Below are 27572 nucleotides of genomic sequence, written 5' to 3' on the forward strand. Positions count from 1 at the left end.
CGGACATACACCAGCGTTATGTAAACAACTGACAGACAGATGAGCCATTGCATTGGTGAAAATCCCAGGCATACAGACACTTTCTTTTGTCCAAGCTGGGCCAATGTATTTGTGTGTTTCAGACATCCAGCTCCCCCGAATTTGCCACTATAGTTTATTTCTAACAGACACGCTTTCACTTCGCTATATCGCTCGCGCGTGCCCGCGGCCAGTGCAACTTTTTATGTGCTCAAACTTTTTAACTCCGCCAAAATATATAAAGATATCAATAGGACATGAACATTTATTTGAAGGGCCCTGCGTTTATTTGACTCTTACAGAACTTGTCAAAGTCTTGTAGATGGTATTTTGGCAAAAAATATTAGGGGAATTAAAAAACTTAAATAGTTGAATAAATAACTAATGTTCTCCACTGCTGAAAACATACGTGCTCAGAGGAGTCTGTGCTTACCAGAGCATTCTGATCAGTTGAAAAAATAGTGGGAATACATTTTTTTTAATTAAAAATCAACCAGGGCTAAGCACAAAATGTTTCCATGTTTACATAAAATTAGTTGGTCAAGTTATCAAGTGTTTTAATAAATAATAATAAGTAATAAATTACTATTTTGGCAGTTTTTTTCTTAAATGCATATTCCACTAAATTGAGATTTTGCTGCTGTGATAGAGATGTGCTCTCTTTAGTCATAAACTGCTCTTTGCACGTCAGCATTTTTAAGCTTGTTTGACAGATGTGCACTTGTTTTACATTGTTGCAATTCTATAAATGCGTGTTTATAAAAGAAATTCATCATAAATTTTTGATGCATTTTCCCCCTTCATTTACCAAAATTGTGATATATTGTGGCTGATTTTCTTGTGATCTATCAATATATCCCAGAATCATTGATATCGTGATTGAAGCAGCAGTGCCCGGAACAGCAGCAAAATGCTTTTTCATGAAAATACGCTTCTGATTTATACAATTGACAGTTGCGAAATAAACTGCAAAAATGATTTTCTTCCTTATAGTATTTGTGTGATTTTTAGTCCAAATATCTAAAAATTCTTAAACCAATAAACATTTTCTAGAAGGATTTTTAGTCAAAATTATGTGAATTTTTCATTAAAAAACGCTCAATAATCTGCCAATTATTAAATAAAAATATTGTTTTAGGTTTTAAATAAGATTATTTTACTTATCTCATTGGCAGATTAAATTATTTTACAAAAAGATTCACTTAATTTAGAATTATTTCTGAAAACTGAATAATTTTTGTACATATTTACTCATTTGATTTATATGCGAGTATGTCTAGAAAATGCTTCCTGATTTAATTTGATTTTAATTTAAATATATGTTTTAAGTTATTTGAACTACAAAATACAATATGAATTTTTTTCAGTGTTAACATTTATATCCAATTTAAAATTTTATATCCAATTATTCACAATTTCTTGTGCCTGAATAATAATAAAAATAAGTATGTTATTGGCTACTTTCAGCTGCTTTTGTTTCTGCCAGCCCATATTAATGTTTTGTGTCTAATTATTTAGATTTGTGGCAAGTAGTCATATAAAAAGTTGGATCAATAGGAAGTTGTTTCTGCAGAATAATATTTACAATTGTCTTAAAACATATACTTTATGATGAAAGCAACACAGCTACAGCGAATAAAATCGATAATGTGTGTTTTAAATTTATAGTGCGAATTATCAAGGATTGATGATAATTTGTCATATTGTTTGCATCAAATTTGTCATATTGGGGGCCCCGAATAAAAACCTGCTTAGGGCCCCCTGAAGGCTTGGGCCGGCCCTGTACTCCAGATTGCCAGATTGACGACACCAACATCAGTGTGTGTGCCTGACTGTCAAGCCTATAGGCTGATTCAAACCGTGTTCTACATACTGTAAAAGCAACGGCACGTGATAGAAGGAATATTTTCCATATTAAAGGGAGTTTTTGTTCTAACCAACACCTGAAATTTAAATATCAAACACGGCTTCTATTTCTCACTGGTGAACAACAGGATAAACTGTGATCACCTCAGGTACAACTCATGTGCTTTATTCTGTGTTAAATGTTAATAATGTGAGTTTAAATGTCATTTTACATGACATTTATTGCCATACCACTTAAAGCAGCAGCAGATGAAAACTTGAAAACAAAATAAACCGTTTGAAATTGAACTTTAGAACTGTGGCTCAGTGCAATCCAACACCGCAGTGATTCAGCATGTACATTTAATAATGCTAAAGAGGGTTAATATGCATTAATTAGATTGTAAACCTTACCATTTTATTGGAGTAAGTGCAGTAAGTGCACTATACTGTGCTTCTGAATGGCTGGATTTAAATTTCTGTCGTGCTTCCTTGCAAACAGCCAAATTGCTTATCATTTTGTATCTCATCACTTAGTGTGTTTTTAGGACATGGGGTTACAATGTAACCTGCTCATCTAATGTTTATGTTTGTATTATTAATATTATTTGCTCATTAATAACCACCTCATGTGAAACTCTGAATCTGAGTCTGCTACTGTCCACCGGAGTAGGCATTTCAGTCACGGAAGCATGTTTTGAGAGCCTTCCTGAATCTTGACTGAATTATTGAAGTGCGTTGTTTTCCAGAAAGGCAACCTGGGACGCTGAAATATAATTGGCTAAACTGGCATTGGATGGGTTTCAATGAAAAAAAAAATCTGTTATTTTACTTTTTTTCGGCAGCTGAGGTGCATGAACAGAAATTTACTGTAAAATAACAGCTGCTAAATAACAGAAATTTACTGTAAAACAGTGGACGGTAAATCACATAAATTTACTGCCGAATTGAATTACAGTACATTTCTGTAATTTAACGTCTGCTATTTTACAGTAAATATCTGATATTTCACGACCGTTATTTTACAATATTTTTATAATCGTAAAATAACAGATTTTTTTTTTACAGTTTATCCAAACAAAGACTGCAATTGAAGCACAAAATATCTGACTTCAGCATTGTTTTTTAGATAAACAAGTGTATTCATTTAGCATGTTTCTTATATCTGCAAACATATTGTGGTATTTTTATGCTTTAGAAGAGTCAAAAACTTACATTTAGACCATTTAAAAGACACAAAACTAGTGTGAATAGATAATGGTATTTTAAGATTTGTAAAAATATAGAATTTTCATTCTACAAAATATTTAGGTATGATTTATGTTTAAACTATTACAATATATTCCCTTAAACCCATTCAACTCTGCAAGTCTATACATTGCTAGCACAAGAGCATATTGCTAACAGATTTACAGTTGCCTTCTTCCTTATCAGCACACAACCACAAACTGCACGGCTGCATCTATCGATTAAATGTGTTTGAGCCCTCCAAGAGCGCTCTCAGTCTGATCCCAGTTCAGCTCATTATATAGCACGCAGCCCCATGTAAGAGATCTCACACGGTGCTGTTTGTTTTATCTTGTGTCGTACATGGAAAAGAGACTGAATGCAGAAGATTGATACTCAGGTTACACAGAGTCAGCAAGTGGCAAAATCTAAAGATGAATTATTAGCTGCAGCAGGATGCGGGGCATATCATGTGTGGATGAGTTATCAGCATTTAATCCTCACAGATTGTTGGTATTCAAAGAAGAGCACGGGAAATTATAGGGTGATGTGAGGGTGGTGCCCCTGTCGCTCGCTTTCTCTTTCTGCATTTTTGTCATTTATCTGGCATCAATTTTCCGTGATGCAAATGTACAGAAGGATGGAGAAATGCAGAGAGAGTAAGAGAGAGAGAGAGAGAGAGAGAGAGAGAGAGAAAGAGAGGGAGAGAGAGAGAGAGAGAGAGCGAGCACTTAACTAATGACTCCAGACTGTGACTGAAATACAGAGTGACACATAGATCAATGGGATAGACAACATGTATATAGTTTGGCATGTGAACTAGGAATCTTCAGCAGGTTCTCAGTGGTCTCAAAGGGGTCTGCACAGTAATATTTAATGTAACTGTAAATTAATTAACAATAAACAACAGAACTTTAACAAAGATTAATAAATAGTGGTGTAACATTGCTTATTGTTAGTTTACGCTCTTAACTTTTGATATGGTTTTCCTTAACATTTGCAAAGATGTCTCTCATGCTAATTAATACTTTAGTGCTAATAAATAAATAAGTATTTATTTGATAAAAAATATATAATAAAAGCTAATATATTAACATTTAAAATAACTGTTTAAAAATTGTTATCTATTATAATAATGTGTGAGAAAGTAAGAATTTTCTGTTACACTTTACAAAAACAATACATGAATAATGATGTGTTAATATGTAAACTAAACAATACTTTATTATGAATTAATGTAAATAACATAGTTAATGTATATGCTAAAGATCAACTAACTTTAACTACAACATGAGTCACAACAGCTCATGTTTGATTAACAGCTACCTCATTTACTTGTTAATTAACATTTAAGTTTAAGCTGAATGTAACCAACATTAACTCATAAGCTGTTAATGAATAGTTATGTCATGACTTTACTTGGAGGGGTACATCACCATTAACTCATCCGTAACTGCTTATGAACTCCTGTTTAAATTGTTGGTGTTTATGCTGACCGAACACTTGTATTTTTATTCAGTGTAAACAAACTAGACGGATGTGCATAAAAGGTTCATGAGTAGCTAAGAATGGGTTAAGGATGATGTGCTCCTCCAAGTAAAGTCATGATATAATTAAACATTAACATATCATAAGTTCAGAATGGTTAAATTAAGCATATTATACATAAACTAACAAACTGTTAACTGTTATTGTAAGGCGCACTGTAAAAAATGCAGGGTTCCACACAATTCATTCATGTTGTCCCAACACAAATCGATTACGTTAACTTAAAACTTTTAACAAATGTATGTGGATTGAACATTAAAAAAATTAAGTTGTCCCAATGAAATCTCAAGAATTGTGTTGATTCAAGTCATATTAGATAAGTAGTTTAAACAAGCAAAAAAAAAAAGTTTTTTTTTTGAGTGTGTTATCATTGTTTCTTTTTATTGTCAGTGTTGAAAATATAGTGATATTTACATTTATGCAATTTTTGAAGATTTTTTTTCATGATTCTTTAGTAAAAAGAAAATATTTTTATTCTTTTTTTGTAACTTTGTGAAAGTCACAGCCCCTTTTGATCAGTTTCATGCATCTTTGCAGAAATAAATGATTAATTCTGACGAAGAAATCATTTTTAATCAGATTTCATTGTGTAAATATGCATGTTTCTTTGCATTAGGCTTAAAAATCAGCACTTGAATGCAAGCTTCTCTCCGTCTCTCCATACAGTATTTTAAAATGCTTGAAGGCCCTTGTCATAAACAAGAAGCTTACAAAGAGCAGCACAAGTTTCTGTCTCCCTCTTGAGGCTGAGATAAGAGTATGTCTTAATATTAATACCAGGGACCTTAGAGAGGGAGCAGGGAAGAAAAAATGATGTAATCTCAGTCCATCTAGCTAAGGTCAGTTCAGCTGTTTAATCTCTTTACTATTTTGTTATCTACTTGAATATTTTAGTGTGAATTTGAAAATATAAATTTCACTCATGTGATGTTGGTAATAATGTGAGGTATTGCATTACTCTTTATTCATCATGTAATATGGGTAAATTGAAAGATTTACATTGAATTTTACTACATTTCATCCCATAGTTCAGATGGCTCAAATAATCACATCTTTTGTTTGTAGTTACATACATAATTTTAAATTATACTACATCAGGGTAAATCTTTCTCTTGACTGCATAATCAAAGTACTTAAAGTAAAAACTATTACACTGGAGTTCACAGATGTGGTTTTGTAATCAGTGAAAACAAATGTCTTATCAGCATTTACTTAAGTGGTCTTTTTCCGCTATGGTTATGTATAATACGTTTTGAATACTTTAGCTCAGGGGTGCTCAATCCTGTTCCTGGAGATCTACCTTCCTGCAGATTTCAGTTGCTACCCAGATCAAACACACCTGAACCAATTAATTAGGACCTGAACACCACTTGATAATTAAAGGCAGGTGTGTTTGATATGGGTAGCAACTGAAATCTGCAGGAAGGTAGATCTCCAGGAACAGGATTGAGCACCCCTGCTTTAGCTCATCCATGAACATTTTTCTACCGGAGTCATGTAAGATGTAGTGTCATGTAGCCAGACCTTAGACTGACAGCTGAAGATTTGAGAACTGAATGGTCAATGACTGTCCACGATGCTTATTGACTGACAGGTGAACCAACCAATCAGCTTTTGTTTTGTGCTGCGTCATGTTTAGAGATGTGGAAATGCCTACAAAATTGTGTAATTAATTCACAAAGATCTTTAAAAGTTTATTACAATAACACATTAATATCCAAAATGATCTGTCAGCAAAAAATAAAGGAAATGAGTTGGACGTTTGTACATGTAGCCATAGACTGAGGTAAACATAGCAGCTTTTTTATCCACTCAGACTTGTTTCAAGGTGGACTGGCAAAGATTGATGCACACTTGACTTCCGGAAATTATATTTTAAACAGAATATGTTAGAACATTTAAAAACAAAGTTCGACTGAGGATCTGCTAAATTGCATTCAGTAAAGTGTGATATCTGAGGCTGAGACTATGTAGTAAGTAATGAAGATGACAACTCTCATGATTCCACTCTCAGTCACAGTGTCATCAAACTACACCCTTGTTTGTTGTGAATACATACCCTCTTTTGTTTTAATTTGTCAATAAACACAATGTACCCAATATACTGTGTGCAGGATTTAAGGCCCTTCTGAAGTGTCTGTCCGGAAAATTCTGCAGTCGGGAGCTGATCGGAATCATGGGGCCCTCAGGAGCCGGCAAATCCACCCTCATGAACATCCTTGCTGGATACAGGTGAGCATGAAAGTGTGGCGAGAGAACATTTCTCAATTTGTTTCTTGTCTATCACGTCTCAGGAATTTCTTATACACACTTTTAAGGTTTATATTCCATGTCCCTCTTTTCTTACAGAGAGACGGGTATGAAAGGTCAGATCCTGGTAAATGGGCGACCCCGTGACCTCCGCACCTTCAGAAAAATGTCATGTTACATCATGCAAGATGACATGCTACTGCCACACCTGACAACACGAGAGGCAATGATGGTGAGGTTGTGTGTGTGACTTTTTCATGAGAAGCATGAGAAGTTTTCTATAGATGTCAATGATCAGTAGGGGGCACTCAGCAACACTTGGTCCTTATTGCTGCTTTTATGCAAGACACTGCAGGTGAATAGATTTAAAAAATAAAAGTTATCACCATACCTCCACAATTAAAATTGTCTAGAATTACACATTTTTAAACCTTAAAGGCATAGTTCTGTTATAATGAACTCACCCTTTACTTGTTTTAAACCCATCTGAGTTTCTTTGTTCCGTTGAACACCAAAGAAGATATTTTTTTAGGGTTAACCATTGACTGTAACCATTGACTTCCAAAGTATTTGCATTCCTACTACAGGTTACAGGTTATCAGCTTTCTTCAAAAATCTTCCTTTGTGTTTTGAGGGTAATATTTATGAGGGTAAATAGTGATTTTTTTTTCCTTTTTGGGTGAACTACTCCCTTAATAAATGCAAATAAGGCATGATTTAATTAAAAATTTGTTAATTTGCATGAAAATCTACACACAACTTAACAATGAATGAAGTTAAGTTCAAAGTTTAAGTTCAAACAGCCACACATTTTTAACACACACACACACACACACACACACCCAAAGGTGTTTTAAGTGACTTTGAATTGTTAGTGCCAGACAGGCTGGTCTGAGTATTTCAAAAACTGCCAATCTACTGGGATTTTCACGCACAACAATCTCTAGGGTTTACAGAGAATGGTCCAAAAAGGAGAAAATATCCAGTGAGCGGCAGTTCTGTGGGCACAAATGCCTTGTTAATGCCAGAGGTCAGAGGAGAATGGCCAGCCTGGTTCGAGCTGATAGAAAGGCAATAGTAACTCAAATAACCACTCGTTACAACCGAGGTATGCAGTAGAACATCTCTAACCGCACAACTCATCCAACCTTGAGACGGATGGGCTACAGCAGCAGAAGATCACACAGAGTGCCAATCCTTTAAGCTAAGAACAGGAATCTGAGGCTACAATTTGCACAGGCTCACCAAAATTGGACAATAGAAGATTTGAAAAATGTTGTCTGGTCTGATGAGTCTCGATTGCTGCTGCGACATTCAAATGGTAGAGTTAGAATTTGGTGTCAACAACATGAAAGCATGGATCCATCCTTATAACTGTTCAGACTTTTCTTGGGATTCTTTTGGCCCTTTAGTACCAATTGAGCATCGTGTAAACACCTCAGCCTACCTGAGTATTGTTGCTGTATTGAGTATTGTTGCCTACCTGAGTATTGTTGTAGTTCTGAAGGCAAAAGTGGATCCAACCCGGTACTAGTTAGGTTTGCTTTATAAAGTAGCCGGTGAGTGTATATCTCTACCGATGAAAAAACTTAAGAATATAGATATAAAACTGTAAAGTATGCTTTATATAAGTGCTGCTGAAGTGGAGATTATGGTTCAGTGCTGGGAAAAAACATCTTACAAATCTACAGACAGAAATTGATAAAAGATTATCAAAGAAACATTTACAAGTATGCTTTGGATGTTTTCTTTCCATTAGACTGAAAACACTTTATTAAAAATCTCAAAATATCAAGCCTGACTAGTGGATGAAAAGCAGTATTTTTCTGCAGTGTCTCGCCTTCAGTAAACAAGATTTTGCATATAGAGCACTAAGCTGTTCATTTAACCAATTCCCCTGGCAGCCAATCTCACTTTCTGACAAAATATAAAACAATTTCAACTCCGATCAATATTTTCTGCACTAAATTGGTCATCATCTCAACATACGCCCTCATAATGGTATTGGTTTGTGGATAATGACCGTCTGATTGCACATATTCAAATCAATCTTTCTTTTGTTTTGTTTAGGTGTCAGCCAACCTTAAACTTAACGAAAATATGGAGGTGAAAAAAGAACTGGTAAGTGTATACTGTACCTCTATTATCTCCCTATATAATAGGTGAATTTATTTCTCAAATGAGCTTCCCTCTGCCCTATACTTACTCTGAAGGGCAGAGCTCTTGAATGGAGCAGATTGGAAAGAGTAATTGCACTAGTATCATACAGTAATTAAGTTGTTTGGGAAAACACTTGGAGAAGCGTGCAGAGAGAGACAACTCTAATCTTCTCATAGAAGGTTACATGAATGTCACCTATCTACTACAAAACACATTTCTTACTAATTAATTTAATTAGATCTTAACTTGAACTCTTCCAGGTTTAAAATTGTTCCAAATGACTTACATCCACGACATTTAACAAAACAGACTACTTGAAAGGGTCTTTGGAAATAAATTATTTCATTCACTCCCATTATTTGTTTCACAGATTTAATTTGCGAAGGAGATGACACATTTTAACACTTCTTCCCTTTCACTCTAGAGCAAGGGTTGGTAACCAAGATTTTGTTGATACTATTTTACCCGAAAATAACTATTTTAATGTTACTGTTATAGTATGCAACTTATTGTAATTATATCAAAATATTGTTGCCGCTTAAAAATGGGAGGATAAAAGAATAGCTTAAAAACATATTTATATATGAAACATAGTGTTTTCATTATGCAAAGCACTGTACAGGCAAAATCCAATTATCCAAACAACTTGAAATTCATACATTCAGTCCCTTATTTATTTATTTATTTTTTTATTCTGGTATATGTTTTACGCAGTGGATGTACTTTCAGCCACAATCCAGTACAGGGAAACACCCATACACTGTCACAATCACACCAATTTATGTTTACCCAATTCACCTATGTGTGTTTAGACTGTGGGGGAAATTAGATCACTCAGAGAAAACATACGAGAACATGGGGAGAACATGCTAACTCTGAAATGCTTTCTGGCCTTCCGGGACTCGAACCAGCAACCTTTTTGCTGTGAGACCACAGAGCTAAACACTGAGCCACCGTGCCGCCCACAACTTGAAATATATTTGTAAAAAGACTTTTCATTCATTTCAGCCAACTGTACAACAAAAGGATTGCAATTGTTGCTGTTTTTGACAGAAAAGAGATTTGTAGCATTTTGAAAATGGCCACGAGAAGGCCAAAATAATAAACAAAACACACCATTTGTTAAAATAACTAAATTCCCTTAAACACAAAAAACTAAGTATATATGTAACGGAGGCCAGCTAGTGAAGTGCTGTGCAGGTAAACCTCACTCCTCTGACATCTAAAAGGTGCTCTAGCGACAGACACTAGAGGCCATGGTCTTCAGCCTTCTTGTTAAAGTGACCAGCTCCCATGCAGCAAGTCGCTGGTTCAATCCCAGCTAGGAACAGTTTGGCTAATTTAGAACCGGCACGGTTACAAGCAGGGGTGAGCCTGGTTAGTACCTGCTTGGGAAAACTAAGTTGCTGTTGGAAGTGGAGTTAGTGAGGCCTCAACCTGTGGTCTGTGTGAGTCCCAATGCCCCAGTAAAAGTGAAGGGGACACCAAACTGTCAGTGGGTGCCATCTTTCGGATGAGATGTTAAACTGAGGTCATGACTCTCTGTGGTCATCAATAATCTCATGGCACTTCTTGTAGAGTAGGGGTTGTCCTGGCCAAATTCCCTTTATCAGCCCTTACGATCATGGCCTCCCAGTCATGCTCATCCACCGAATTGGCTGTATCACTTTCTCTTCACTCTATAGCTGGTGTGTGGTGAGCGCACTGGCTCTGTTGTCCTGTGGCTGCCGTCGCATTATCCAAGTGGATGCTTCACACTGGTGGTGGTGTGGAGAGACCCCCCTCATGATTGTGAAGCACTTTGGGTGTATGGCCATACACTATAAATGCTCTATATAAATCCACATTACTTACTTACTTAGATTGGTGCCATGACCCGGATAGGAGTAAGGTTTAGAGTGGTGAATGTAACAGAGGCCAGCTAGTGAAATGCTATGCAGGTAAATAGCCAGTTCGATCCCAGCTCAGAGGGGTTTGGCTGGTGTAGGACCGGCAGGGTTACATATACAATATATACAAGATTTCCAACATGTATAATTCAGAATAAGAAATCTTTATCAAAGTCTATAACCGCTGCCTGTCAATGGTCAAAATATGGGCTAGTCTCAGAACAGTAACAAATAACCACAAATTCAGCAACTTTCGCTTTGAAGGGAAGCACTCTCTTAAACACAAGCAATTAACCAAACAATGAACAGCTCAGAATTTAACCAGACCAAACTGTTCGAATTACATGACAATGCACAAAAGGGGCATAAATTGGTTTCAGAGCGAAGGTTTAGAGGGCCTTTAAAGTTGGAGTCATGCTTCTGGGCCAATCACCAACCATGTGATCATCACTGGCCACGCTCATCTAGAACAAAGAGTGAGAGACAGAGAAAAGAAAAAAAATAAATAAATAACACAGTAATTGATCAAAACAAAAAACTACAGGTCATAACACAATATACACTTACTTCAAGGTTATCAATAAGCTTCCAAAAATAGCAAGATTTTAATTCAGTAGATACATGTATTTAACAGTCTCTCACTTCCAGCCAATAGCAGTCAGCAGTTTTGATGACATCACTTTGCACTTCTACTTTACATTAGATCTTCTGTCCAATCAAATGCTCTCTAAAATCTGTAGTGCCCCTTTCCTTATCCTATAAAGCAGACAGTAAGTACTGGTATGTTGTGTGACAGGTGAATGAGATTCTAACAGCATTGGGACTACAGGAGTGTGCCCAAACTCGCACCATCTCTCTGTCCGGTGGCCAATGTAAACGCTTGGCGATTGCCTTGGAGCTGGTCAACAACCCTCCAGTCATGTTCTTTGATGAACCCACCAGGTACACACCGCTTTAACATTACATACTGACACAATTCATCCAGAATTTAATGTTTGCGACAACATTTCCAATAAAAATCCCCAAATGTGCATGTTTATCTCTGTGTTTTAGTGGTCTAGACAGCGCGTCCTGTTTCCAGGTGGTGTCCTTGATGAAATCTCTGGCTCAAGGAGGAAGAACCATCATCTGTACCATCCACCAGCCCAGCGCTAAACTGTTTGAAATGTTCGACAAGGTAATTTTTGTATTGTAAATTAAAAAAAAAAATTGTAAACATTGGACTTAATAAAAGGCCAGATTAACTAACAGCTTACGTCAGCGCAAAAACTACAAGCAGTGAAATGGTGTAGACACCTTTTTTTTTAATGGCTGACCTGTTCACAAAAGTATATTTAAACTTTTCAAAAGTCTGTCTAATCTCAATTATTAATTAAATAACTCGCACAAAAATGAATCCTTTCATCAATTACTCTCCCATATCATTTTTGCTTATCTTCAAAACTAAAATGAAAACCTGACGAATGTTGGTTTATTCAAAGTATTTACCACTTTTAACAATCGAAAGAACATTTTACTAGTATATTTACCACTTTTTGTGCATTAAAAAAAGATTGTACATTGTAAAACCCAACAGTCAGCTTTATCAAATGAAATGAGTGTAGTTAACTCAAAATTTACTGAAAGTTAATTCTGCTTATTTGAAAAGAGTTTTAAACTCAGTGATGAAGGTAATGAGTTAATTGAATATGCATTTTATGAGTTTTCGTTTCAGACACAAAGTAAAAGAGTTTGTAAATAAAAGAGATTGTAAACAGTATAACAATGTTTGCGGTATTGGAATTACAGGTTTTTGCATCCATATTAACGTCAAAAAGCATGTCCATGTCTTGTGTCTTTATTACATTTTCTGGAAATACACTTCTAGGGGTAAGCTGTAATAAAAAGGGGGAAAATTTGTGACAGATAATCGGTGAAAGCAAAGAGATAAAAAGTAATTTCATAGTATTTTCCAGGAATCTCTTCAAGGCAGTGCTTAATTTGTAAATGAATAATTAAAAAATAAAAACAGGAAATAAAAGTTGCCATGACTGATGTCCAACAAACAATTTCAGTTTTCCCGGAACATGACGTCATTAAACAGTAACTGCCCAAAAAAAGCATCACATTTTTGAACGGTCTTTAATTATTATGTGCCATAGAAGGTTATAGGTCAGTCATGGATAATAAATAACATGTAGCTACAAACATAAATCCTATGTACAATCACAATTCAGTTCACTTCACTATTATTGTGAAGTGAAAAAAAATTAAATGACTCTGTCTAATCTTCAAGAAGAGCCCAAAGTAGCTTTTTCGCCATGTTTTCTGGTTGACTTGAGATCACTTTGCTTCGTCTCCCTGATCCATTCACGCAGTTTCATCTTCACTATGCCATTATTTATTTTCTCTGCTTACTGTGTGCGAAAAAATCACCAACCAATGAGAGTGATTGTAATTATAATTTTTTTTTTTTTTACGTAAATAACATAGTATGTAACAATATAAAGAGTATCAGAACATTTTAAATATTTATTTACTGAATTTCTAAGACATACATTAATCCAAACTCAGATTTCCATTCTTAAATAGGCAAAGGTCAGAAAAGGTTGGGTATTAAATTTTCATCATCATTTGTTTGTGACCCAATATTAGTTAGTGTGTGTGTTGCGTTAGATATTATGAAAATGAGCTGCTGCATCTGTGTCCTTTAATTTGTGCTTTGTCAGTAGATCATTTGCAAAACTTTCCACTCCCATCAGCACTTCTGTGTGTTTGCACTCTCACACTAATTTGCCCTGTTTAGTAAATCTGGCCCTAAGTGTGTGAAGATGCTAATGTATTCATGTTCGTCTTTAATACTTTGTCTGTTCTTCTTGTAGCTTTATATCCTGAGTCAGGGTCAGTGTATATATAAGGGGACGGTGCCATATCTTATCCCTTACCTGAAAAACCTTGGACTCCACTGCCCCACCTACCACAATCCTGCTGACTTTAGTAGGTCTACTGTGTGTGTGTGTGTGTGTGTATGTGTGTGTGTGTGAGAGAGAGATGATTTGCACCTAGAAATAGATCTTTATGTACGCTCTGTCTTTATGTGTGGAACTTGTGCAGCTCTGATGTGATAGTTTATAATTTCTGTTTGACTGAACTCCCAGAAGTAATATTACATATGAATGAACATGTTTTTTATAGATATGATGTATAAAGGGAATAATGTACTTGAGATGAAGAACCTGTACTGTTTTATTCTACATTCTACATGACAGTTTTCTAATATAATATAATATAATATAATATAATATAATATAATATAATATAATATAATATAATATAATATAATATAATATAATATATTTCCCAGAGATGGGTTGCGGCTGGAAGGGCCTCCGCTGCGTAAAAACTTGCTGGATAAGTTGGCGGTTCATTCCGCTGTGGCGACCCCGGATTTAATAAAGGTACTAAGCCGAAAAGAAAATGAATGAATGAATAATGTCATATAATTATAACCAAACATATTATATAATATAATTAATAGTATAAATGTGAAGTAATAAACTTCATAATAATAATCACATAATAAAAAATAACAATAATATGAACAGATTTTCATATTTATAGTCAAGGCAAGGCAAGTTTTTTATATAGCACATTTCATACACTGTGGCAATTCAAAGTGCTTTACATAAACAAGAATAAAAAAGACAAGTATAAGAAAATAAAAAACGAATAATAAAAATTATTAAAAACAGTTAAAAACAGATTGAAATGTGTTAAAACGGGTTGTAAAAGAATGAAAAAGAAAAGAAAGACATAATAGTGCAATCTGTCGGATTTAGCACAGTGCTCATTCAGTAAAGGCACAGCTAAACAGATGTGTTTTCAGTTTTGATTTGAATGTGCCTAAAGTTGGAGCACATCTGATAATTTCTGGAAGCTGATTCCTGCAGCGAGGGGCGTTGTAGCTGAAAGCTGAGTCACCCTGCTTTGACTAAACTCGTGGAATTTCTAGTTTATATGATCCTAAAGATCTGAGTGATAAACATAAATGTTTTTCTTTTGAATTTTCTATTGATGAAGTTGTGCCAAACCTGTATAGTATTATTTTTTAACTGACAAAACTGTTTTCAACATATATTTATCTAAGGCCAATCAGCACATTCAAATGATTTCTGAAGGGTCATGTCACTGAAGATTGAATGCTGAAAATTCAGCTTTACCATCACCTAAAATATATTTTAAAATATATTAAATTTTATATATAATGAGATATGCCTGCATTACATTATTTACATCAAATTATTTATTTATTTATGATTTTTAAACAGGAAAAGATTATAAGATAATCATGACGGAATCAGCATGAATGCTGTTTTTTTTTTACATAAAAACATACAGACACTGTTAACATCTCATCCAACAACACATGAGAACAGTACAAACAATCCCCAAACATACAAAATAAAGAAAGACAGGCTAATATCCCAGTGGCTACAGCGATAGTTGACCATCAGATGACGAGCATGGGATTTTCTAAAAAGTCTCAGTGTTGGTATTGTTTTTAGATGTTGTGGGATCTCATTCCAGGCTTTTGTAAAAGAAAGATCTCTGTCTATAACAGTTTTTAAAAGCCGATTACGCCAAATATCCAGTTGTTGCAGATCCGGTGTATCGATCAGTCCTTGTATTAAGTTTTGGTAGCAAAGCACAAAGGGCTGCTGATATAACACTATTTAAAAATTGATAAATAAATGCAGAATTTGTGAGATTTTAAAAATTAAAACGAACTCTGGAGTGATTAGCTAGGACATTTTCTGTATTTCAGCAAAGATTTTTGATGGCAAAACTTATCTTAAAACATATTTTGGGAAAATGCTTTAGAATTTTTTAAAAACTCAACAATACATTCTTGGCAACTTACACTTTTATAATGTTAGTGGCTGTTTTAACTAAATTGAATTTAAATGCAATGCCATGACACCATATAATCATGCGTTCTTTGTTTTTGGTGGTTTTCCCCTGTTGGGAAGAGGTTAAATTTGTAATTTTTTCCATTCAAAAAATGTAGTTATAATGAACGTCAAACGGGAAAAAACAGTCACTAACCTGAAAAAGGTTAATTTAAAAAATGGGTTGAGTTCCAAGGTTTAAACATTAGGGTATCTCCTAATTTATTTATTTATTGTTGGTTTGTTTGTACATTACGTGTTATGTTTAGTTTAGTTGCTTGTGTGAATTATATGAGTGTATTTGAAGGGTTTTGGGCTCTTCTTGGGTCATTCAGCATGTGTATGAGTTGTGCTGTCTCTCTGCGGGCAGTAATCGAGGTCGCCTCGGGAGAGTACGGTGACCTGAACCCTGTGCTTTTCGAAGCTGTTCAAGGAGGCCTGTGTTCAGATGACAGTAAGAAGAACTCCAGTGACAAGAATGACCCCACCACTTCCTGTCCATCCCAGTGTTATCCTGTGAGTGATGAACATATAAACACAATCTTGCACACATAACCAGTCTGTTTATCAGTCTCTGACCACCACCTCTTGTCTTATTTTGTATTTGTAAAGGATTCTGGATACATTGAGAAACACACTTTTGCCACCAGTACCCTCACACAGTTCTGCATCCTCTTCAAGAGAACCTTCATTACTATATGCAGGGACGTGGTAAGACTGTTTATTTTTCTGTCTATTTTGATGGTCCACTTTAGACATTATGTTGACTTTGAAACTACATGCAAACTAAAAGTCATTGGGATATTAGTAGTATAGTCTTTTACAGGCATATGCCTGACTCATTGAACCAAATATATATTTTTGCAATTCATTGACATCTCATGCATCTATTAGTCTATTAAAATACACACTATGAATTTAATTGGATTTACTTTTAGGCTATATGCAGATAATAAGATCTACTTTACAAGAAAATTTGTCTTTTGAACAAATCCGCCATTTTCAGGCAACTAATTGAATATTTTCCTGCATCCTAGCTGGGCACAACCATGCATCAACAATGGAATGAACCATTATTGGTGCAGCCAAATTTATATTTATATTAACTTATTTATTATTAAGTCATATATTAGTATATATTACTTAGCTATTATTATTATTATTATTATTTATTTTAAAAGACACAGAGCAGTAGAAATTATTTTTCACTATTTGAAGTCCAGACCTTTAAATATCTTGTTTGGATGTCCTTCAGGGGGGATAGGGTGTTAAATTGTAACTGTTATTTGCACCCTGCCTTTATATAGTCTGATGGTAGAAGCTTTGGGAACTATAGCCACTTTAAATGATCAAGGATTACCCAAGAGGCCATTTGACTGACAGGTAAAAGACTCAATACTGTTTAGAGATTGTCAGTTCCCTATGCACTCTGTCACACTTTTTTCTCCATTACTTATGTTGGTAAACTCTTTTTGGTGTTGGTAAACTCTGTTTGGTGTTGGTAAACTCTGTTTGGTGTTGGTAAACTTTGTTTGGTGTTGGTAACTGTTTGGTGTTGGTAAACTCTGTTTGGTGTTGGTAAACTTTGTTTGGTGTTGGTAACTGTTTGGTGTTGGTAACTGATTGGTGTTGGTAAACTCTGTTTGGTGTTGGTAAACTCTGTTTGGTGTTGGTAAACTTTGTTTGGTGTTGGTAACTCTGATTGCGGTTAGTAAACTCTGTTTGGTGTTGGTAAACTCTGTTGGTAAACCCTGGTGCCGTTAAACTCTATTTGGTGTTGGTAAGCTCTGTTTGGTGTTGGTAAACTCTGTTTGGTGTTGGTAAGCTCTGTTGGTAAACTATTTGGTGTTGGTAAACTCTGTTTGGTACACATCACTCTAATTTAAACAACAGCAAGCAATTCTGGAGCACTGAAAATTGCTGTGTCAGCATTGGGTCTTTCATATTCGTCCACATATGCAGTTGATTAACTCTCTCATTTGGGTATTTCATTTCATCTTACATAATAGATGTGAAGAGCAATCTTTTAGGGAAACCTTCTATGGAATGTTGTTGCACACACTTGCCAATTTAGACTCTTGAAATATCCAAGACAAGATAAAACATTCATTCATTTATTTCATTTTCAGCCTAGTCCCTTTATTAATCTTGGGTTGCCACAGCAGAATATACCGCCAACTTATCCAGCATATGTTTACACAGCGGATGCCCTTCCAGCTGCAACCCATCTCTGGGAAACACCCATTCACTCTCATCCTCACACATACACAGCAGACAATTTAGCTTACCCAATTCACCTATAGCGCATGTCTTTGGACTGTGGGGGGAAACTGGAACGCCTGGAGGAAACCCACGCGAACACGGGGAGAACATGCAAACTCCACACAGAAATGCCAACTGACCCAGCCGGAGTTCAAACCAGTGATCTTCTTGTTATGAGGTAACAGTGCCAATAAATAAGAAAAAAGAGATAAAAGATCTCTTTAAATTTTGAAAATATTTCTTAGTGCCTCAAAGAAAACTCTTGGACATCTTTTTGTGCTGTCTAATTTGTGCTGTAAACCTCACATACTTCCAAGAGTTCACACTTAGCTGATGATTTATTTTAAGCTTGTTTGGCATGTTGTCCCGGGAGAGAGCCGTGAGCTCATAAGATCTTCGAGCCCAGAGCTCCCTCATGTTTGCAAGGCGAGAGAGGAGTTTGAGCTCAGGTAGATCTCGAGAACTCCCCTGCTGTAGTGGCTAATGAACAGATAGAGATTGCTCTTAAGAGATAACTACTTACTAGGTGCATGTCTTTGGTGCTGATTTGGATTAGTCAATTAACTTAAGTTGCATGTTTTTGGACGGTGGGAGGAAACCAGGCAACCCGGGGGAAACCCATGTGAGCAAAGGGTGAAACATGTAAACTCTGCACAGAAACGTTCGCTGGCTTAGTAAGGACTAGAACCAGTGATGTTCTTGCTGTGAGGCAACAGTGCTAACCGCTCGGCCACAGCGCCACTTGTCTAGGAATACAGGAGGAGTAGGGGTAGGAGGGGGGCTTCTTAAAAACGAAGATGGCTGTTAAATGGAACTTAGGGTATTTATAGTGACTTGTCTGATTGGTAAATCATAAATTGAATTATGCGGGACCAGCTGCAAGCAATCATAAGCACATGATCCTCTCGAAATTAGTTTATAAATAAAATTCACTTTGACGAAACATCATAATCAGCACATTCCATACAATAGAGAATGATGTAAACACAACAGCTTTGTTAGCCTTTTTATGTCTTTTTAAGACATCTTTGAATATGCGTGTGATGTGTTTCCAGTTATGTGTGCTGTATGCATCAGACATTCAGCCAATGGTCTGTGAGTGTGGCATCTGTGTTGACATCTGACAAACACCTGTATTTTTAGCATTGAACACTTGGAATAGAATCAGCTAAAATACATCTTAATACCATGTGTAAACAACCTCCTAATTGACTTGTAGCTGCTATGTAAATTAAAGTCAACAGAATATCTGAATTAAACAGGATTCTAAATCAGAAATCAAAATAAAGTGCTAACATAGCTTTTGTGTTGTTTATATCTAATAACTGTTCAATCAATCTTTGTGTGTGTGTGTGTGTGTATGTTCAGGTATTAACCCACCTGAGAGTGATGTCGCACCTGTGTATCGGCGTGTTGATTGGTCTGCTGTATCTGAACATTGGGAATGATGCCAGCAAAGTGTTCAACAACACTGGCTTCCTGTTCTTCTCTATGCTGTTTCTCATGTTTGCTGCTCTCATGCCCACCGTCCTAACATGTAAGTCAACCTACTGGCTTTGCTCAATTCCTCATGAGCATGGAAAATAGATTTGATCCGAGTAGTTAGTAAATCCTTTTTTGATTTGTGATGGATTAGAAGCACTTATTGGCTTGATTGAGGGTTATGGTCTTTACAGAATCTGATTGAATTAAGCACTGAAGCGATGATGTATTTCCTCTTTCAGTTCCACTGGAGATGGGTGTGTTCATAAGAGAGCATCTTAATTACTGGTACAGTTTAAAGGCGTATTACTTGGCTAAGACCATGGCTGACATTCCATTCCAGGTACTTCTGTTTATCTTTCTCATGTGACTTTTTTATTTTTTAAAAATTATTCAACCCTATAAGTGTCCTTTTTGAAGGATCTGAAATGTTCAAATGTGACACATGCAATTAGGTGTGTCATTTTTATAAGCATACCTGAGCCCCAGGCAAACCTCTGAAGTGTTCTTCTCTCTCTTCCAGGTCATTTGTCCGATTATGTACTGCAGTATAGTATACTGGATGACAGAGCAGCCCCCAGAGGCAGGCAGATATCTGCTGTTTATGGCTCTGTCCACCTCCACTGCCCTGGTGGCTCAGTCTCTGGGGCTTCTCATCGGAGCTGCATCCACTTCACTTCAGGTATGAAGGTCTTCAAACAAGTGGTGGTGCCAGAAATTGTTCCAATGAGAAATACTTAATACAAATACTTTTGGAGCCGAAAAGCCAAACTCGACTCAAAAGCGGTTCTTCAACAAAGGCCCAATGAATACACTGTATGAAGAGTCTCACGTTTAACTTGATACTAAATTCAAAAAAGTGTGACACATATTGGAAGAAATGGACTATATATAATATATGAAGATAATATATGAATATTTGCATTAAATGTTTTGTGATTTGGAAATGTAACCCCTAACTGTCTAGCATAATTTAATTACTCTAAGCTATGATTAACGTAAAAGTAATTATAAACGAAAAAGAAAAGTTATGGTAAAAATCTACTCTTTAAAGATTTGAGTTTTAAGTAATTGTTAAAAGAATTCATATTTTTATTATACCTTTAGATGCATAATTTTTTAACTAATTTGTAAAGAAATTAGTACTTTTATTTTACTTGTAGATGCATTAAATGCAGAAATGTATTCTAGCAGTTCCTGCACATGTTACAGTACATTCTTTAAAACTGGTATTTTCAATTGTTAAACTGAATAGTTTTATTAATTATTATTGGCATAATTTCAAATAGTCTTTAGGCGATGTGATGAGACTGTAGTCAGAGACTGTTTGTGAATGTTAAAGGTTTGCAAAATTTTAAACACCAGAATGCATTATATCAGTGTTGTTAGCCTACAAATAGGATATTTTTGTAATATAGACTAAAATTGTCTTTGAGTTACTAAACCGCCTGCAAAGTTGTTTATTTCACTTTGTCCAGCAAGCGGGAGATGAAAAGTTTGTTCTGAAAGAGAGTCAGTGTATGTTATTGCTTTCAGAAAGTTGCTAGACAACAAAGACACTGTAAAATGTTTTTGGTTAATTTGACTGCTATGACCATTAAAGACAGAAATAGTCAAAACTCTTTTGTATTTCTTAATTTTAATAAAAAACAATGTTAGATTGAAAAATACACAATCAAGACAAGAAAGGGTCCTATAATTATGAGGGTTTTGTTTAAATAAAGTTATTATTTACTCTTACTTACTCCCAGGGCCATTTATATCGAAGTTGATATTTAGCCGCACCATATATTGGTATTTCGTAACATCTCATTTTTACGAGGTGGGTCATTAGCCCAACACTCAGCCCCCAACCTGGAGGACCAGGACATACACACATACACTACGCACAATTTTAGCTTACCCAGTTCACCTATAGCGCTTGTCTTTGGACTGTGGAGGAAACCGGAGCACCCGGAGAAAACCCACACAAACAAGAGGAGAACATGCAAACTCCATCCAGAAATGCCAACTGGCCCAGCCAGGGTTAAATTCAGTGACCTTCTTGTGATGAGGTGATAGTGCCAACAACTGAGCCACCGTGCTGCCTCAAACAAAGTTATTGAATGGCAATTTTTTTTTTTTTTATATGTGCCTTTGTAGATCTAATGTTAAAACTAGAAATTGTTCTTATTTAAAGTTAAAGAATCCTTAAAAGAACATAATATGGACACTGTAACATAAACATACACCATCTTTCTGCATCTTCAGGTTGCCACATTTGTAGGACCGGTCTCCGCCATCCCAGTCCTTCTGTTCTCTGGCTTCTTTGTCAACTTTGACACCATCCCGAAATATCTTCAATGGAGCTCTTATGTGTCATATGTCAGGTCAGTCAAGAACCATAACAATTTATCATCCATCCCAGCAAACAATTTTGAATAGACATCTAAATGTAGACAGCTTAGCTATGACAAGGCTAAATTTGTGCTGTCAGTGAAAATCTAATAGACATCTAAGAACAGCCCAAAACTAAAGTAGATTAGACAGACTTTATATGTGTAGTTATTCATTTCTGTTTATTTGATGACAAGTCTATTTTTGGCCTATTCTTAGACATCTATTCGATTTTCACTGACAGCACAAATTTAGCTTTGTTTTAGTCCATTTAGACTATGTTTAGACATCTATGAGTCATCTGTTAGACCTCTTTTAAAAACAAAAAATGATTGCCGGGTCTCTCAATGGGAAAAAAAAAAACACACACATCTGATCTTTCCCTCTTCAGATATGGCTTTGAGGGTGTGATCCTCTCCATCTACGGCATGAACCGCTCAGAGTTGGAGTGTCCCGGCATAGTGTGCAAGTTCCAGAAACCAGAGGAGGTCCTGCAGCTGCTGGATGTGGAGGACGCAAAGCTCTATGTGGACTTTATGGTGCTGGGGGTCTTCTTTTTAGTTCTCAGACTTGCCACTTACTTAGTCCTGCGTTACAAAGTCAAGTCAGAGCGTTAGAGTCCAGAGCTCATCACCAGACGTACATTTCATTTCACGTTCACTCCCGTAAATCAACACAGCATTCTTTTTGCAAACCAATGCACATCGTTACCGGGGCCATTGTTTTGGCAGTGCAACATTTATCCTCAATTTTTGTTACTTGAAAACTATTTTTAATTCTATACATGTAGAATAGTAAATCAACATTAATCAAAAATAATCATTTTTTTATGTCTTCATGCAGTTTAACTGTGTAGGTTCATTTTCCCCACCACCAGAACTTTCAAGCATGAGTCTCTGCTGTCAGGACTGGATGTATTTACAACGACAATCCCACACAATAGCATGTGGACTGGCCAACAAGTCTCTTTATGCCTAGATTGAAGGATTTGTCTTGCGTTTAATGGATTTACTTCAACCCGAGATGAAAAAGTCATCAATAACATGTTTCAAATAAGAGTGCACTGCATGTTTGGGGCACTTTTCAGGACAAGCAAGCAGCTGAAGAGAGAACTGTGCGTGATATACTTTAAGAATTGTCCAGGCAGCGTATCTTCAACTCCAGCTTTGTCTTCCCACAATACACTTTAAGCTTGAGGGGAATAATATCTTCTGTCACCTACTGAATATAAAGACTCTCTCAAGGCAATTCTGGGCATCCACGTCAAACTAAACCTAACCGTTTGAGGAATGTTGCAGCAAGTGCCCTTGATGTGAACTGCCTATTTTATTTTCCTAAAGGGAAACTTTTGGGCATTTTGTCAGTATCCATCTGTCTTGTTACCTTGAATTCTCTGACAACTGCCTCTTTGGTTTCCTGAGAGAGAAACGAACTATAATTCGTGAGCTTTTGCTCTCTCGTTTTCATCAGGAGGGAACAAACCTTGACCTTGTACAATGATAATAATAATAAAAAAACTCCCTACAGTGACCAAAATAATGAAGAACTCAATGTGAATTTGGGGCTAATCTCGATGAACCTCTTGAACAACTTGTGTTTCGACAGGAATGACACAAATCATCAGATGTCAGAAAATCATTTGCAGTCCTAATGTCTGATAATGAACATTTTACGGGTCTGGCTTGGCTTGTTTCTTTCTGCTACTTTTGCGACTGTTCCCTGGAAACTTAATCTGCACTGCTAAGTATGTCAGGACATGTGTGGTTGGATGTGTCGATCATATACCTGGATCGTAATGATGGATGAACGCTTTTTTTCTGGATGGAAATATTTATGCCTCGTTTGCACTCGTATGTACACTTCCTCTTTTTCGCTTCTCTCTTCTAGCAGTCAGGACATTCAACGCCGCAATGCAATGCAAACATCTTCACAACTGAGTCAGTGTTACTCTGGAGATCTTTTTGAGTCCTGCTATGTGTTATGTCTCCTTATATAACAAAGACTACTAATAACCTGAGTATATACACAAAAAAAAAGTATACGTGTTATGCTTCAAGCAAGATTGTAAATACATGTATGCACTTTTTTTTTTGTTGATGTTTTATTGGAACTTTTTTGGACATTCGTTTGTAATTGATTTTATTTTTATATGCGCAAATATGACATGCGGTTCTGGAAAAGGGAGTTTAATGGCTGGAAAATGCATGACACATTTGGACGATGCTGCGACTGAGGAATTTATGTTGCACAATACAGAAAATACTCCCAAAATAGTTCATTAATTTGCTGCCGGTTAATTTTAGGATGATTTCATTTTAATTTTTGAGAACGTTTGGGTTGGGAAAGTTGACTCAGCTTGTGAGTAGTACATTTGTGGTATACCAACACAATTTTACAACATTTCCTAACTATTTTATATTAGTGGCTAATTCGTAATGAATTTGTGTGATCACATTTGTACATATTGGTATAAACTGCTCAAACCCTATGAATATGTTTACCCTTGCAAAAAAATCATTAATTTGATTAGGTATACTTTTAATTAAATTATATTTTACTAAGTTTACTAATATTAGTGTACAACTACACTGATAAAAAGTGTTAGCTACATTGAAAAACAATTATATGATCAATTAGTCCTGCCAGCATATGTGTTAGGTCAATGTAACCTATTAAAGTAAGTTAATCATGTTTAACTTAATTTGATAAATTACGCACACTGTTTTATTTCAGTTTAACAACATATAAGTTCAATAGACTTCTAAGATTAATTTAAATCAGCTAAAATTTAAGGCAACCAGGATTTTTTTTACAGTGTAATTATTTTTTAGCGATTAGTTCAACAGATTTATATGTTCGTTCAATTTCTCACTTCAAAAAATTAATTGAAGTGACTTTTTTATTATTGTTATTTCAAGGTTATTTTTAATTACATAAAATTAAATGCTTTTAATGTTTTAAGCAAGACGGAATATTTTACGGCTTCCTAATTTAACCCAAACTATAATATTAGTTCAGCTTTTTCTTACAAAGTTTAATAATGGACAGTTGTACAGTGTAGACAGCCTAAGATGTTTCAAGCTTATTAAAGTATACTTTAAAGTGTTACAAATTTAAACTTGGTACTTATTAGTACTCAACCACTTTACATTGGTTTTCATTCACTGTAAAAAATGCAGGGTTCCACACAATTCATGTTGTCCCAACACAAATCGATTAAGTTATCTTAACACTTTTAACAAATTTATGTGGATTGAACATAAAAAAAATTAAGTTCTCCCAATGAAATCTCAAGAATTGTGTTGTTTTGGCTCATTTTAATTAAGTAGTTTGAATGAGTAAAAAAAATTATACCAAGGGTTAACTAATAGGTAAATCGATAGTTTATGAGATGTATGAGCTTTTTAAGTTAGAAGTACATTTAGAAACATATTCTCAGTAAACTAGTAGTTTTCCAATGGTACAGGTCAAAGTGTACTTCATAATCGAAAAGAATACTGCAAATATACTTGTAAGTGAACTTATATACTTGGTCACAACTTATAGTTTGCTATTAATGTTTACACTCACAGTGTACTACAGTGTTGACTTATTCATTTAAAGGTGCAGTAGGTGGTCTGCCTAAGCGCAAACAATTAGCATAATATCTTTGATACACAGTCCCTCCCCTGCTGTCAAAAGCCACACTTCCATGCATATAACTAATTCGTAAAACAACACAATCTATGTCAGCTTTGCGTGACTAAAATACTTTTAAATCATAACTTTAATATGTCTAAAATAAATTCTTTAGCCATGGTGTCATCCTTCCTACAATGTGCTAAAGCATATAAATATATTTAGATCATTTACTATGATCATTACTGTTGAAATGTGAAGAGACTTTCAGCCAGCACAACAAAAAAAAATGTTTTGGAGACAATCACCAACTGCACCTTTAAATGTGGATTGGCAGATATTCGGTGAATATTTGGATATTCCACTGCGTCGACTACCAAATTACACGTTCAGTTACATATTTCACTTACTCTAAGCTTTTCAACCTCAAAGATGGCTTGATATTATATCAAATATATAAAATAAATTTATAAGACTGTATGAAAAAGTGTATTTAATAGGCTACTCAATCAAAAAAGTCAACACAACCACAAGCCAAGTTTACTTTAAAAACGTACTGTATTTTTTTATCAAAACATGTTACACTTAATATGATTATAAATACACTCAGACATTTCTGTTAGTATAAGGCTAGTAGACAAATTTACATTTATTTTTTATTTTAAAAGAGGTTTACTTATAGCACACCAGAATAAACAGTTTTTGCACGGGTATGGGTGGGCTACATATCTAAAAGTAGTGCATTTTCATATGCCTGAGATTGTATAAATTCATGCGAATTAGCCACTGATTTGTCAAAGTGCAACATAGTTAAGTTTCACTGTTAGATTAGTTTGGTTATACAGATTCTGAGACAGGAAGACATCCCTCAGAGAAATCAGTAGCATTTAGCGTGCACACTTAGTACTGTAAGGTATGGTTGCTCTTTTTCTAGAACAATCTGTCCGACAAAACACTGCACACAGCTTTAAAAATGACTTTCCGTCATTCTGCAATTGAAGAATTGCTGCTTTAAAAAATCAATTTAGCTTTTTTGCCATGTGGTATACCCAGACTCCGGATGCTTTTGAAGTTTCAGAAACGATGGATCCATAAAATGGTTCGAAAGTCAACAGTTCTGTGTTCAGTATTACCAGTTGGATAAAGGGTGTTGTGTGTTCTGTTTGCTTTAGACTCATCGGAGAGGTTTAGAGTAAGGAAATGTTCACATCAAGAATCTGTTTTCTAATGGTACACAGACGTCTAGCGTAAAGAGTTGGGTAATACCTGTTTCTAATAGCAATAGTATTGTTCTGTGCCTAGTGAGTGATATTTCCTATCTAATCCTTGAATATTCAATATATTTCCAGTGCTCGTCTGTCAGTCCTCTATTGTGTACAAATCATCATTTTGCGTGTCGATATGGGTTCCTGTATGTTGAGCCTCAGCTGGAAGATGTTGAGAGGTAGCTGGATGAGATCATATTTCACACACTAACATTTATTTACATTCATTTCTCTCTACGCAAAATAATCTTCTTCGTTACGCAGCATGCATGCCTTAACGAATGAAAAGCCTTCGAACGATCTCTGTCCGAATAGAAATTAAGATAAGCAGGTAAAAGTGAAAATCTATTTTTTTGTTGATTTGATTTTTGCATATGAAAAAGTTCTGCAAGGTTTTGCACAGCCGATGTGCAGAGAACAAGATTTACTGCAGTTAGCTTCCCGGATTTGCTGCATAATTATTATGTTTGCCATCATCAGAAATGCAAGTTATGTGTGCTAAACCATGTTCAAATGAGTATAATAAATGCATTTATATATTACCTACACTAAATGATTTCTGTGTCTATCTGCCAAACATATCACATTGGTTTATTAAAACTGATTTTCTGCATTTTCACTTCTGCTTAATTTAAATAATTAACAAGCAAACAGTATAAGTCCATTTTATTTGGCCAGTTAATAACTTCTGCTTAGTCAATTGA

General features: G+C 35.4%; 1 protein-coding gene across 1 annotated transcript in view; it reads left to right on the forward strand.

Moving 5' to 3' along the window:
* Positions 1–27421, forward strand: part of abcg4a (ATP binding cassette subfamily G member 4a) — a 49161-nt gene extending 21740 nt beyond the window's left edge. Inside the window, exons 3-15 of the mRNA XM_087253569.1 lie at positions 6753–6870; positions 6988–7120; positions 8959–9009; positions 11734–11879; positions 11991–12114; positions 13799–13913; positions 16236–16381; positions 16478–16576; positions 19496–19664; positions 19852–19952; positions 20133–20291; positions 21860–21978; positions 22377–27421. Of these exons, the coding sequence (XP_087109695.1) occupies positions 6753–6870; positions 6988–7120; positions 8959–9009; positions 11734–11879; positions 11991–12114; positions 13799–13913; positions 16236–16381; positions 16478–16576; positions 19496–19664; positions 19852–19952; positions 20133–20291; positions 21860–21978; positions 22377–22602 (1706 nt within the window). The 3' untranslated portion in view covers positions 22603–27421. The remainder of the gene's footprint in view (positions 1–6752; positions 6871–6987; positions 7121–8958; positions 9010–11733; positions 11880–11990; positions 12115–13798; positions 13914–16235; positions 16382–16477; positions 16577–19495; positions 19665–19851; positions 19953–20132; positions 20292–21859; positions 21979–22376) is intronic.
* The last annotated feature ends 151 nt before the right edge of the window (positions 27422–27572 follow it).

Source organism: Danio rerio, chromosome 5 (assembly GCF_052040795.2).
Source record: "Danio rerio strain M-AB ecotype USA chromosome 5, GRCz13ab, whole genome shotgun sequence".
Taxonomy (NCBI): Eukaryota; Metazoa; Chordata; class Actinopteri; order Cypriniformes; family Danionidae; genus Danio; species Danio rerio.